The sequence below is a fragment of the Callithrix jacchus genome, chromosome 9 (assembly GCF_049354715.1).
Source record: "Callithrix jacchus isolate 240 chromosome 9, calJac240_pri, whole genome shotgun sequence".
Classification (NCBI taxonomy): domain Eukaryota; kingdom Metazoa; phylum Chordata; class Mammalia; order Primates; family Cebidae; genus Callithrix; species Callithrix jacchus.
The window spans coordinates 72,311,864-72,327,251 of NC_133510.1; the positions used below are offsets into that span (position 1 = coordinate 72,311,864).

Below are 15,388 nucleotides of genomic sequence, written 5' to 3' on the forward strand. Positions count from 1 at the left end.
TACTGGAGTGGGTGGGATAGAGCTGAGTGGCCAACAACAGGGAAAGGTTCACAATGGAACTGATGTCTAGGTTAGATAATGGATAACAAATAATTAGGAAGCCAAGGAAAAGGTAGGAGATCAAGACATAAAAAGAAACAGCATATGAAAATATAGAGATGTATATAAGTATGGCAAGACTGGGGAGCCCAAGTGGTTTGCTGCATATTTAATTTATTCATTCCACGTAGCTATTATTGACATACTTGCCTCCCTATATAGGTTTGAGTCCTTGGATGGTGGGGACTTTGTCATGGTTTCTCTGTCCCTGTGTCTAACAGGAGGCACACAGATGGAGTGCAGTAAAATGTTTGATGAATGAATGAACCAGCTATGTGGTATAAGGGAGAATAGTTAGGAGTCCATTAATGAGAAGGGTCATTTCTAATGGCAATGAGTATCAGATAAGATCGATTTAAGAATTATTTAGAAATTAGGATAAATAAGACTTGGTGATATATTGATGATGGGGTATAAAATAAGAAAAACTGACTCTCAAGGTTTCTGGATTATAGATGCATGGTAATAGTAATAATGGTATAATAACAGCTAATATTCATTAGGCACTCTGTGTCACGAAGTATACAAAGTGTTTACATGAATTAAGCCATTTAAACTCTCAATGACTCAACAAAGCAGGTTCTCATATACTCATTCACAGATGAGAAAATTGGGGCGATAGAGAGATTCACTTGCCCAAGACCACTCAGCTAGCAGATGGCGGACTCAAACCCAATTAATTCTGACTCCAACAGCCATACACATGGTCTACTTTTCTTTACTGCCTCTAATAGATGAGATTAATACCCAGAATGATAGTCCTATTCAATATGTGTATCACATAAATTGCACGTTTCTCTTTTGCTATATATAAACTCATACGATAACTGCTTCTTTATTTTCTGATTTTTGGGAGCTTGGCTCTTTTTGTATTTTTCCTTCCTGGAGGACCTAAAGTGGTATGGAAGTTTGATAAAACAGTTGACAGAAAAGATGAGATAATGCAAGTACAGACATTCTCGAACGCTCTGGCAGTTGCTGGAATGATGGGATCTGGGTTCTACAAGATTCCTCCCCTCCCATCCTCCGCCACACACACACGTCGAAAGGCTTATATGGCCACGGAGTCTCAGGTTGGTTCTAGGAGTCCTCAATTCATGGCGAAGTTACCTCTTCTCCTTCATGGGGAGCCCAACATGCTTCAAGTCAACCTGAGGCCGCCTCTCCGGCCCGCGCTCATTCCAAGGGAAACCGCCCGCGGAGGAACCTGGCGCCAGGTCTTTGACACCTGCGACGCGCCCCGCCTGGCGCCAGGGGGCGCGGAAACGCGTCCGCCCCCAGGCCTCAAGCCGGGTTCGCCCCGCCCCTGCCGGCCACACCCCCCTCCCCGCCCTCCGTCTGTGAGGATCCGCGGCTCCCGGCCCCGGCCCGGCTCCCGGCCCCGGCCCCGCTCCCGGCGCAGGCGCAGGCGCAGTCCCGTGTTCCCTCAGCAGCTGCCGGCGCCTTGAGCCCGCCGCCACGGAGTGTAGCTGGAAGGGCTCGCCGCCCTCCTCCGCCTCTCGCTGCTTCGGGGCGCGCTCTCTGCGGCTCTGCGAGCGCCCCTGAGCGCCGGCCGCAGCCGCGGTGCTTTAGTCAGGTGAGTGCGGCCACGGGAGGGAGAGGCCCGGGGCGTGGAGCACCGCCCCACTCGGCGCCAGCGCACCCGCCTACCGCGAGTCGGCCGGGAGAGGCGGCCGCGGCAGGTGCAGGTGCCGGCGCCGGGGAGGGCGCGGGCGGCGGGGGTTCGGCGGGATGCCCCGGTTCGGCGAGCGCGCTGTCCGCCTGGGCACTCGGGCTCTGGGCCCTTGGGGGCGGCGTGGGGGGGGCTCGGCGCCCCGGGTCAGCCGGCCACCCCCTAGTGGGCGTCGTTCGGCGGCTCCTCCCCCGGGCTCGGGCGCGTTACTCATTAACTGCGCGGTCCCGCGTCCCCGGGGTGGGGAACCAGAGCCGGACGGGTTACCTGGCTGCTGGCAGGCGGGCGCGCGGGGGCGGCCGAGAGAAGAAGGCCAGGGTCGCAGAGTGGGTGAAGAGAGTTCCCGAGCAAGTCGGAAGCCGCTCACAACACCGGACACCGCGCGGCAGGGCTGTGGACGAGGCTGTAGCTGTGGACCTGTGGTGGTTTCGTGCCCCAGTCTTAGGAAACGACGCGCAAGGCACCGTGCCGAGGCGTAGAGGTCACCCTCGGGAGGTTTCGGTGAAAACTGGTGGGAAATTACAGGCAGGTGCCCGGAGTCGCGCCCGAGGATCTCCGTGCAGCCCGACTAGTGTTCCGGGGAGTTGAGACGAGCTGCACTGGTGGGATTGCACCGGCTCTGCCCTCCCAGCGTTGACTATTCGCCCGGCCGTCCGGGAAAGCGCGAGCTTCCTGGCTCCAGAAGTGATGATGCTGCTGGGTAGAAGCCGCAGCAAGTGAAGAGTTGCCAGTTGTTATGGGATTAAAAAAGAGATCTCTGCAATGGCTAAGGGGTAAGGTCTTGAAAGACAGGAGCGCTGAGTTAGTACTGATTCCCGAGAGGAAATTTAGTTTCGTGGAATTGTTGCCTGTTCGGAGGCTACCTGTTATACACTCTCCTGCTACCCACCCCCACCTTTCAGTGTCGGGTTAACAGCCTTGTAGTCTCTTACAGTGGAATGATTGCGTAATTGGAGGGGCCCATAAGAGGATTACAACAAAACTGGTCCATTGTAAATCAGCTGAAAGACCTAGTTCTTGTTCATTATCGTTTTTCTCATTTTGTTGTTCATGAAGGTTTTTTTTAAATGGTGAATGACAAATCAAGGAGAAAAGAGGCAGAATAGGGTTGTAGACCAATCATAGTAAATATTTGATACTGTTAAATATTTCACCAGTTTTATGGGGCCTTGTTCTGTTACCATTTGTTATTTATTTACTGGTACTGTGCATTTCTATAGGACTTTTCGTGTTTGGGCAGACATTGTATTCCAGATACAGTTTATGTGATCTAATGCTAAAGCCCTTGTGGAATTTATAGAAATAAACAGGCAATTAAGTAGTCTATTTTTTTAATGATTAGAGGAAAAGCCTTTGCATTTTTTTCCATTAATGTTGTGAACCAAGGTGTTTAATATAACTCTTCTTGTGTGTTTGGCAAACAGCTCATCTGTGGTACTGAATACTTGTAACCTTTCACCAGGATGGCTATTTGATGTTTAGCTGCTTTGTGGGATTTCTGAATAGATCCTATTATACTTTTTGAATTAGTGTAGTTAACCATATGCTTCCTTTAATATATTTTATCTTTTATTTTCCCTAAACTCTCATCTTCCTCCAACACACACACACATCCTCTACAAGTAATTTTTAAAATGGAAAGGTTCTTAGAAATCTTTCACCCCCTCATTTTTTAAACATGGCAGGAAAAAAACCTTGTCGATTACAGTAGTTTTATATGCATTATGGTAGTTAGTATACTTTATTCTCCTCAGCAGGATGCAGTGAACAAATTAGTGAGCTGGGTGAATGAAAAATTATTTAAGGTTCAGCTCCCTCACTTACTATGCATAAACCTTGAGTAAATCATTTAACCTCTTTGAGCTTATTTTCTCCATTTGTCAATGGAGATACTATTAGATTGAAATCGCTAATATTCTGCTGTTTATGTTTCAACTAATATGAACTTCCTAATGGTGAGATGAGGATTTAATAAGATACTCCATTAGAGATGAGGGGAAGCGGAGAAGGAACAAACATGAGCTTGATTGTGTGCAAGGCAATGTGTGTGCTTGTTTTCGGTACCTTGATTCTTTAGTCCTCTGGACATTCCTGTGATATAGGTGGTTTATCAAATTTTACAAATCAGGAAATGGAGGCTTAGAAAGTTATAATAATTTGGCTGGACGCCGTGGCTCACACCGGTAATCCCAACATTTTGGGAGGCTGAGGTGGTGGATCACGAGGTCAGGAGTTCGAGACCAGCTTGACTAAAACGGTGAAACTGTGTCTCTACTAAAAATACGAAAATTAGCCTATCATGGTGTTGTGTACCTGTAATCCCAGCTACTTAGGAGGCTGAGGCAGGAGAATTGCTTGAACCTGGGAGGCGGAGGTTGCAGTGAGCCCAGATGGTGCCACTGTACTCCAGCCTGGGTGACAGAGTGAGACTCAGTCAACAAAAGAAAGTTGCAGTAATTTGTCTGTAGTTAACTTAGTTGTCAGTGGTCATAGAGATGGCCAGTGACAGAGCCACTATTAAAAACTGTATCTGACTGCCCAAAGTGGAACTTGGTGCTCTTGTTTCTTACGTGGTATGTACTTTCTGTTAAAGAGCTTTGTAACTATAAGGAGGCACACAGATCACAAGTGTTACCATTTGTATATTTGGTTTAAAAATACTCAAGTTTTCCGATGACAGTGATAGCAGCATTGCTACTACAGTTATGTTTCAGTCTAGTGCTTATCATGCCAAGTCCTGGTCTAAGCATTATACTAACTCATTTACTCTCACAGTGAGCCAGGAGATAATACTTCATCCTTGTTTTATAGTTGAGAAAATTGAGATGCTGAGACCTTATGTAGTTTGCCCAAGGTCACATAGTTAATTAAGTGACAGGTCTAGATTAGATGTCAGACAGTTTGTCTTCCATGTCTGTGCTCTTAACCACTACACTCTGTCATTTCTTCATGGCTTAAGTGGTAATGCGGAAGAATTGTGTGCTCATAATCACTACATTATCACTTGTTTATGTATAGCTTATAATGCTGAGGAACTGTTTTTAATTTAGCTTTTATGAGATATGTAATATTAATGTAACATGTAATTCTCATGTGTCACCAGAGATTTTTTAAATCAAATATTCATTGAGCATCTACTCTGCAAGTCACAGTAGAGGTTAAAGGAAACTCTTTATAAGGAATATGGAAGGTAGGACCTTATAATCATTCCCTATCTTTGATAAGTTCTTCAAAATTTAGAAGGCAGTTTATATATTTTAATGAATGTCAACTAAGACAAAGTGCTAGGATAGTTGAGTAGTGGAGAGGAAGGACAGATGGGGTAGTGGGTAGAGATATTTGTGCATTGAGGTAATGAGGGAAAGCTTTGAGGATATTCTGAAGGAGTACACTTTTTCAAACTAAGCTTTTGTCTAGTATCTTTTTGATTAAGATGTAGTTCAACAAAAGATAGTAAATTGGCTACTATGCATATGATACCCTAAAAAAAATCTGAGGCTTTGAAAACTGCTTTCTAGCTAGTTTCTTCTTTTTTGTACTACTATCCTTAGTTGTACCAGGTAGTATTCTGTTTTAAAATTTTATGCTTTTATAATACTTAGTATATACGTCTTTTTTGGTATTGATGAGCTTTGATATTTGTGTTGTATTTGTAACTGTTTCTAGGGCTGTAGAAGCATGTTAATTGACAAGGTGGTTTCTTCCTCTAGTCTACAAGTGCTTTGAGAATAGGGCTTACATCATTTTATAGCTTTAACATTGGGTCTGATAGGTTCTGTGCTGTGTTTGGTGATGGTGGGTCAGCTGAAGAATGTTAGGATGTATTGAAGCTGATTTAGCAGTAAAAATTGAAATGAACATTGAGTGAGAAATGAAGGGACAAAGGAAGGAAGAAGGGGATACTTCTACAACTGGGAGCATTAATTTGCTGTTTCTATTTTCCCTTCTGCTTTTTTTTTTTAAACTTAACAACTAAATGATATAGTTTTATAAGCTTACATCGTATATAGTCAGAGAAAAGTGGAAAAAGAGAAAAGTGGTTAGAGGAAAGTGGAAAAAGTAACCTGATTTATCTTAGAATATAGACAAACAAAACTAGATAACTATAACCATAAACTGATATTACTTAGAGGAAAAAGAATGAAAATTATCGAATTAGTTCAAGTTCCTGAAAGATTAGTGCTTATAGTTAACAATAGGATTGTACGGATAAGCATAGTGGCAGTTGATGAAATTCCCCTGAGGGGTATGGATGCATAGACAAATAAGTATATGAATTGACAGTTTAGTATAAAGAAATTCTATTTAAAAATGTGAGAATGCCCTATAAGCACAAAGGAACATACAGATGATAGTTAGAACCACTTAAATAAGTGAATTGTAATTTGATATGCCCAGATAAGAGTGATAGTATTGAATATTTGTTTGGGGGCACCTGGTTGTCAGATAAGGATAAAGTATAAATGAAAAACCAAAATAAGTTTGAAAAAACAAGTAAATTTGTATCAGTTCCCTGTGGGGAAAATAATATTTGAACTAGGCCTCAGAAAGACTAGTTTTCCCCTTCTTTCCCCTTTACCTAAGATAAATAAAGATCCCTTCTGATTTATAAGACAAAACCCTCAGTATGCTTTTGCTATTTCCCCCATTACTTTTTTCTTCTTTCTTAGATCTTTATAAAATCATACATTTGTATTGTGCTTTACAGTGTATACAACATTTTTACATTGATATGCTGTTTGATTTTCTCAAATGTAGGCAGGGGAGATAATATCGTTACCATTGTAGATGTCAAAAATGAAGCTTAGAGATATTAAATGACTTGCACCAGTTCACGCAGTTTGTCAGTGAAAAACTAGAAGGAAGGTTTTTTGAAGTTAGTCCGTTAAAATGCTCAGGTTTTCTGAAACTTGTTTCTCCAGTTTTGATATTCTTGCAAGGTACTTACTGTTTCATTTCTATGTTTTTCAGCAAAAATGTAGCCTGACTGTCTCTACTCTTCACTGCTTTGCCATTCATTCCTTCTTTAAAGACTTGTTTATTCATCAGTGCATACTTCAGTGCCTATTGAATGTTTACTTGACATATATTCTTAAGAGGATATACAAAATGAGGCTTCCACTTTTGAGAAAAAGAAGTTTCAAAAATGATTTTTTTTGTTATACTTAAAATTCTGGGATACATGTACAGAACATGCAGGTTTGTTACATAGGTATACATGTGCCATGGTGGTTTGCTGCACCGCAGCCCATCATCTACATTAGATATTTCTCCTAATGCTATCTCTTCCCTTCCCCCTCCCACCCCAACAGACTCGCGTGAGTGATGTTCCTTTCCCTGTGTCCCTGTGTTCTCATTGTTCAACTCCCACTTATGAGTGAGAACATGCGGTGTTTGGTTTTCTGTTCCTGTGTTAGTTTGTTGAGAATGATGGTTTCCAGCTTTAACTATGTCCCTGCGGAAAATGATTTTTCAATATTTCTGTTAAATTCTGTTAAATTTTAAATAAATATTTAATTACAAATAATTATAAATATTTGTAATTAAATACAACATATTTGTATTTAATTACTACATATTTATTTGTAATATTTAATTACAAAAATTTATTAAATATAAAAAAGAATGAAAATTATTTATTTTACAGCTTTAACATTGGGCCTGATAGGTACCGTGCTGTTTGGTGATAGTTGGTCAGTTGAAGAATGTTGGGATAATTACAAATATGTATTTGTAATTAAATACAACATAATATTAGTTCATATATTTAGAGTATTTTCTGAAAACCCTCAGCATAACACTCTGCGATAACTAACATATCTACAGTTGTCAGATTGTACACTGACGTATTATGGAATTAGGCTGGTGCGGTGACTCACACCTGTAGTCCCAGCAGTTTGGGAGGTCCAGGCAGACAGATTACTTGAGGTCAGGAGTTCGTGACAAGACTGGTCAACATGGTGAAACCCCATCTCTACTCAAAATACAAAAAATAGCTGGGTGTGGTGGTGGGCGCCTCTGATTCCAGCTACTCCAGAGACAGAGGTTGCAGTGAGCCAAGATTGTGCCACTGCACTCTAGCTGGGATGACAGAGCAAGACTGCATCTCAAAAAAAAAAAAAGGTATGTGGAATTAGTGGAAATTTAATTGTGGTCTAGTTTAATAAAAATGGGCAAGTTGTATAGCCTGATTGACCATTTGACTAATTTTGCCCTTGGGCTATCAATTACATTTGCATTTATAAACACAGACTGCTTCTTAAAAGATAAATGTGATTTTTTTTTTGTCATAACTAAAATGCTAGTTTGGGAAGCCAACTTTAAAATTATTACAAAAGTTAATGAAAAAATGACTTTACATACTTGTTTTGTTTTTCCTCCTTTATTATACAGTATTTGAACAAATCTTGAACTTTTATTTTTGAGAGCATTATAATTATGGAGAGTTTCAAATAAGATAAGTAGACACAATAGTATAATGAACCTGAAAGTTTCCATCATGTAACCCAGTAACTGTCAACAATGATAGGTCCCCATCCATCCACTTCTCTCACTTCTATATTATTTTGAAACAAATTGCAGGTCCTATATAGTTTTATTTGTAGATATTTCAATATGTATTTCCCAAAGATAAGAGCAGTTAACTGCAGTACTATTACAAACTTTGTTTTTTATTTATTTTTTCATTTTAATCTACATTTCCTGATTTTATTATTACAAACTTAAAAAAATTAACACTAATTCATTGGTTATAAAATATCTACACTTAAAAAAATACACAGGAATATGGCTACTATAGTAAATTCAAGTTTCTGTTTATTTTGATTTATATGCTTTTTTCCCCCCAAGTCCTGTAGGGAGCTGAATAAGTATTCTTAAATTCTAGCATTGTAGCAAAATGGAAATGATAACAAAAATAATATAAGGGAAAAGAATAGAAAGAACACAAACCAGTAGCAAATGCTCATTTCAATAGCAGTGCTTAGAGAAACTTCAGTTTTGTCTTTGTGAAAGTAAAAGAAGGGTTCAGAGATTAAACATGATTCTGTTTGTATTGCTCACTCCCCCCCCCCATTTTTTAAAAATACTTTTAAGTTCTGGGATACATGTGCAGAACGTGCAGGTTTGTTGCATAGGTACACACGTGCCATGGTGGTTTGCTATACCCAGGATTGTTCACTTCTTAGAGATCCTTTGCTGTGATTTAACCTTTATTCCCATCTCCCTACTCCCTATCCATTTAACCTTCTAAGTGTATCTTAGATGTAGTGGAGTTAGGTGCTGGAGTCAAACACACCAGGATTTGAATACTAGCTCGGTTATTTTTTTGGCTATTTGACAAAATTAATCTCTCTGAGTCTTAGTTTTTTATATCTGTAAAATAGGGATAAGAACAATTTCAAATGAATGCTCTGAAGATTAACTGGAATAATTGTGTATTTGTGGATAAATATAAATGAAACTGTTCTGAATGTTTTCCATCTGTATATTTGCCTCCATCCCCTCGTTCCCAGTGCATGCATGACCTTGGCATTAGATTAGACAGTTATTTTTTAACCAGTCTCTCTAGCAAATTTCTCATTGCCTTAGGAGTCATTTTTAAATGACTACATTACAATACATCTATACTTTCTAAAATGTAGATCTCACCATCTCTTGAGGGTAAACTTTAAGGAACATTTTGTATTTTAAAGGAGGCTTTTAGTGGTTTGTCACATGTCTGCCTCTCTAGCCTGCTTTTCTGCTACTCTCTCGTTAGTGTTAGACCCTTATTCCTTGACTGTCCTGTCCTATTCCCCTTCCCTATCTCCTGGACTTGTACTCAGCATTTATAATCTGACTTACATTTTACTTCTCCTGGAAACATTCTTTTCCCCCCCCATTCCCTCCCCACAACTCGGAATAATCATGCAGTGGCTTGTAAAGGCTGTGTGCAATCTCTTTAGTTCATTTGTTCCTGTATTCTTAGAACTTAGTACCAGGATTTGCCCTGAGGAGTTGAAGCTGGCAATCATCCTTCCATTCCAACAAGAATAAATATAATTTATCACATATATGTATAAAATAAATGTATTAAATATGTATAGTAAATATTGAAGGTTTTTAAAGAAGTGATAGAATTTGTAACTGATGGAATTTATATCAGTTCAATTCATTATATGCTGTTGAAGTAGCAGTCTCGTTTTTAATCTCAGAAACTGTTTCTTTGGTGATTCATGTTAAATTAAGAAGTCATTTGGGAATTTAAAAAGCATCTGGACTTTCTTCCCTGCCCCCTTCCACAGCTGTCTGTGAACAAATTGAAAGAGCAAAATACTGCTTACATAATCTTTAAACCTTTTCTTCTGACATGCCTTGGAATATTTAATTTCTATTATGATAATAAAAGTAAAACAAAATTATACTGCAGTATAATATATAGATGTTTACTTTTTTTGAGAACAATTCAAATAATAAGCTTTTAATTTTTAATATTATATTTAAACACAAACACAACAATTACTGCTTTTTGTTCTTAGTGATAGTGTTTGTGATGATACGGTATGATCAAAATATTTGGCAACTATTAGGAAATACCTTAGAGATCATTGTGATAATAACAGCCAATCTTAATTGGTAAGTGTCAAATATGGTGCTAAGCCCTTTAATTCTCATGACTACCTTAGAAGATAGGTACAGTTATCTCCTGCATTCTTTGTTTTTTTGTTTTGGTGACAGGGTCTCTCTCTGTTGCCCAGGCTAGAGTGCAGTGGTACAATCATAGTTCACTGCAGCCTCAACCTCCCTGGCTCAGGCTGTCCTCCCACATCAGCCTCCCAAGTAGCTGGGACCACAGGTGTATGTCACCACTTTTTATAGAGATGGGGTCTTGTTCTCTTGCTCTTTGTTGTTGCTTAAACTCCTGGGCTCAAACAACCCTCCTGTCTTGGCCTTCCAAAGTACTGGGATTATAGGCGTGAACCACTGTGTCCGGCCTGTCATTTCCATTTTCAGATGAGAAATTGAGACTTAGATCTCTAGGTCACTTTATTAGTAACTGGTAAAGCCAAGATTTGAGACTGATTCTAGAGTACAAGCTTTTTGGTGAGGTAGTGAATACTGTTTAAGTCACCCTGTTGGCCTCCCTTCTAGTAGACAAGTACACTCCTTTATCTACCAGGATTATTTGATCCAATTCTATAATGAAATAGATGAAGATGTTTGGGCTCAGATAAGTTACCTGCCCAGGTTCATAGATAGAACTCAGAGCTTGATCAAGAGCCTTAGCTTTCTTCTGCAGGTACTGATGTATCTACTCTGCTATGTTGCCATATTACCTCCTTTGTTGGAAATAATTTATTTTCTGAGGGTAGTGCTTTGAGGAATTTTAGTAAACATAGAATTCAAATTATTTAATTTTCATGTGTGTATTGATATGAAAAAAAGATAAAAATCACAGCTTTAGTTTTTTTCTAAAAGTATAATCCCTCTATGCTTACCATATGTCAAGGTAAGTCCAAATTAGAGGAATGTGCTTTTTGTGGAAAAATGGATTTTATTTTTCTTTTGGACTACTGATGTAAATCAAGTTGCTAGATTTCATTTAAAATATGTAACCAATCAAATGGAGAGCAAAAATAAATAAATAAATAAAGCAGCAGTTGCAATTCTCACCTCTGATAAAATAGACTTTAAAGCAACAAAGATCAAAAAAGGCAAAGAAGGACATTACATAATGGTAAAAGGATCGATGCAACAAGAAGAGCTAACGATCCTAAATATACATGCACCCAATACAGGAGCACCCAGATACATAAGACAAGTTCTTAATGACTTACAAAGAGACTTAGACTCCCATTAATAGTGGGAGATTTTAACATCACATTGTCAATATTAGACAGATCAATGAGACAGAAAATTAACAAGGATATCCAGGACTTGAACTCAGACAAGTAAACTTAATAAACATTTATAGAACTCTCCACCCCAAATACACAAAACATATATTCTTATCAGTACCACATCACACCTACTCTAAAAGTGACTGCATAATTGGAAGTAAATCACTCCTCAGTAATTGCATAGCATTTCACAGGTTTAAATGAAATATTGGTTGGCTGCTTTTTTGTTATTTTCCTCCCTTATTCCTTCCTGTCTCCACTTTTAAGCACAATTATTGGCATAAAAGAAGTTTTCAATACCCATTTTTAGACTGCATTCTAGCCAGGGCAATAAAGCAAGACTCCTGTTCTCTCTCCCTTTCTTTTCCTCTTTCTTTCTCTCTTTCATTCTTTTTTTCTTTTTTTTCTAAAAAAAATATAAAATAAAAATATATATTCATTTTATTCATGTTCTTTAGATGTTTCATTGAAAATATTTTCCCAGTAATTCATCCTGATTTCTTGAGTTATCTAGGGATGCCTTTTGTTTTCAAGAAACACTTTTAAAAAATAAATTTATTTAATTAGAAAAAATTTTATAAGAAGTTTTTAGGATTTTTATAGGCTTTCATTTAGTTGATTAATATGTATAAAATTCTTAGCACCACTATCTGACACGTAGTTAGCATTCAGTTCAGTAAAGATTAGCTGTTGTTTTTGCTGTGATAGTACTAACTTCCAGAAAGAAAAAAATGAAAGGAAATGCGTATTAGGGATCAGAAACAAATTGTTTTGATCAGCTTTTTCTTGTGATCAGCAGTTGGCTTTGTTACCTGGGGCTGAGTAATAAGGCCAGCCAAGTTGTGTTGGTAATTCACCTGTAGAATTTAATGTGATCATCTTTTTTACATATTGATCTTTGCCAAGTTTGATTTATTAATTGGGATAATCTTCAATTGAAATTAGTTCTTTTTGAATCACTCATTGCTTCTGCAAAAAGTATTGCTTAAAAATAGCATTTATTTTACTCATATAAAGACACTGCATATGAAATAAATCTTAAAGCTTCCACATTTATATATATAAATTTTAATTGTACTTAAGGTTCTGGGGTACATATGCAGATTATGCAGGATTGTTGCATAGGTACATACATGGCAAGGTAATTTGCTGCCTCTATTCCTCGTCACCTATATCTGGCATTTCTCCCCATGTTATCTCTCCTCAACCTCCCCACTTCTCGCTGTCCCTCCCTTAACCCCCACCAACAGACCTCAGTGTGTGATGCTCCCCTCCCTGTGTCCATGTGTTCTCATTGTTCAACACCTGCCTATGAGTGAGACCGTGTGGTGGTTGATTTCTCTGTTCTTGTGTCAGTTTGCTGAAAATGATGGTTTCCAGATTCATTCATGTCGCTACAAAGGACACGAACTCATCATTTCTTATGGCTGCATAGTATTCCATGGTGTATATGTGCCACATTTTCCTCATCCAGGCTATCATTGATGGGCATTTGGGTTGGTTCCAGGTCTTTGCTATTGTGAACAGTGTCCCAGTGAACATACATGTACATGTGTCTTTATCATAGAATGATTTATAATCCTTTGGGTATATACCTGGTAATGGGATTGCTGGGTCAAATGGAATTTCTATTTCTAGATCCTTGAGGAATCGCCAGACTATCTTCCAAAATGGCTGAACTAATTTACATTCCCACCAGCCATGTAAAACTGTTCCTATTTCTCCACATCCTCTCCAGCATCTGTTGTTTCCAGATTTTTTAATGATTGCCATTCTAACTGGCATGAGATAGTATCTCAATGTGGTTTTGATTTGCATTTCTCTAATGACCAGTGATGATGAGCATTTTTCATGTTTGTTGGCCTCATATATGTCTTCTGTTGAAAAGTGTCTGTTCATATCCTTTGCTGATTTTTAAATGGGTTTGTTTATTTCTTGTAAATCTGTTTTAGTTCTTTGTAGATTATGGATATTAGTCCTTTGTCAAATGGGTAGATTGCAAAAATTTTTCCCATTCTGTTGGTTTCCTGTTCACTCTAATGATTGTTTCTTTTGCTGTACAGAAGCTCTGGAGTTTAATTACATCCTATTTTTCTGTTTTGGCTTTTTTTGCCTATGCTTTTGGTGTTTTAGTCATGAAGTCCTTGCCTTTGCCTATGTCCTGAATGGTTTTGCCTAGGTTTTCTTCAAGGGTTTTTATGGTGTTAGGTCTTATGTTTAAGTCTTTAATCCATCAGGAGTTATTTTTAGTGTAAGGTGTCAGAAAGGGGTCCAGTTTCTGCTTTCTGCACATGGCAAGCCAGTTAACACTATTTATTAGACAGGGACTCCTTTCCTCATTGCTTGTTTTTGTCAAGTTTATCAAAGATCAGATGGTTGTAGATGTGTGACGTTGTCTCTGAGGCCTCTGTTCTGTTCCATTGGTCAATATCTCTGTTTTGGTACCAGTACCATGCTGTTTTGATTACTGTAGCCTTGTAGTATAGTTTGAAGTCAGGTAGTGTGATGCCTCCAGCTTTGTTCTTTTTGCTTAGAATTGACTTGGCTATGCGGGCTCTCTTTTGGTTCCATATGAAGTTTAAGGTGTTTTTTTTCCAGTTCTTTGAAGAAGGTCATAAGTAGCTTCATGGGGATAGCATTGAATCTATAAATTAGTTTGGGTAGTATGGCCATTTTCACAATATTGATTCTTCCTAACCATGAGTATGGGATGTTTTTCTGTTTGTGTCCTCTTTTATTTCCTTGAACAGTGGTTTGTAGTTCTCCTTGAAGAGGTCCTTCACGTCCTTTGTTAGTTGTATTCCTAGGTATTTTATTCTCCTTGTAGCAATTGTGAATGGGAGTTTGCTCTTGATTTGACTGTTAGTCTTTTATTGGTTTATAGGAATGCTTGTGATTTCTGCACATTGATTTTGTATCCTGAAACTTTGCTGAAGTTGCTTATCAGTTTCAGATTTAGGGCTGAGACTGATGGGATCTTCTAAATATACAATCATGTCATCTGCAAATAGAGATAATTTGATTTCCTCCATTCCTAATTGAATACACTTTATTTCTTTTTCTTGCCTGATTGCTCTGGCTAGAACTTCCAATGCTATATTGAATAGGAGTGGTGAGAGAGAGCATCCTTGTCTTGTGCCAGATTTCAAAGGGAATGCTTCCATTTTTTGCCTGTTCAGTATGATATTGGCTATGGGTTTGTCGTAAATAGCTTCTATTATTTTGAGATATGTTCCATCAATACCCAGTTTATTGAGAGTTTTTAGCATAAAGGGCTGTTGAATTTTGTCAAAGGCCTTCTCTACATCTAATGAGATAATCATAGTTTTTGTCTTTGGTTCTTTTTATGCGGTGGATTATGTTTATAGGTTTGCGTATGTTGAACTAGCCTTGCATCCCCGTGATGAAGCCTTCTTGATTGTGATGGATAAGCTTTCTGATGTGCTTTTGCAATCAGTTTGCCAGTATTTTATTGAAGATTTTTGCATCTGTGTTCATCATGGATATTGGCCTCAAGTTTTCTTTTTTTTTTGTTGAGTCTCTGCTGGGTTTTGGTATCAGGATGATGTTGGTCTCATAAACTGATTTGGGAAGGATTCCCTCTTTTTGTATTGTTTGGAATAGTTTCAGAAGGAGTGGTAACAGCTCCTCTTTGTACGTCTGGTAGAATTCTGCTGTGAACCCATCTGGACCTGGGCTTTTTTAGGTTGTTAGGCTATGAATTCTGCCTCAACTT

General features: G+C 38.7%; 1 protein-coding gene across 4 annotated transcripts in view; it reads left to right on the plus strand.

Annotated features, from left to right (window-relative positions):
- Positions 1-1,509: 1,509 nt before the first annotated feature.
- Positions 1,510-15,388, plus strand: part of RAB3IP (RAB3A interacting protein) — a 76,571-nt gene continuing 62,692 nt past the window's right edge. For 2 of the 4 annotated variants that reach the window (XM_002752755.6, XM_078336853.1), the window contains exon 1: positions 1,510-1,675. Coding sequence is in view for 2 of the 4 variants with exons in the window: in XM_009004201.5 (XP_009002449.2) it covers positions 2,534-2,544 (11 nt within the window). In the remaining 2 variants the exon portion in view is untranslated. Of the gene's footprint in view, positions 1,676-2,008; positions 2,545-15,388 lie in introns of those variants that run through there. The other 2 variants (XM_009004201.5, XM_035257001.3) reach the window with 1 other exon arrangement.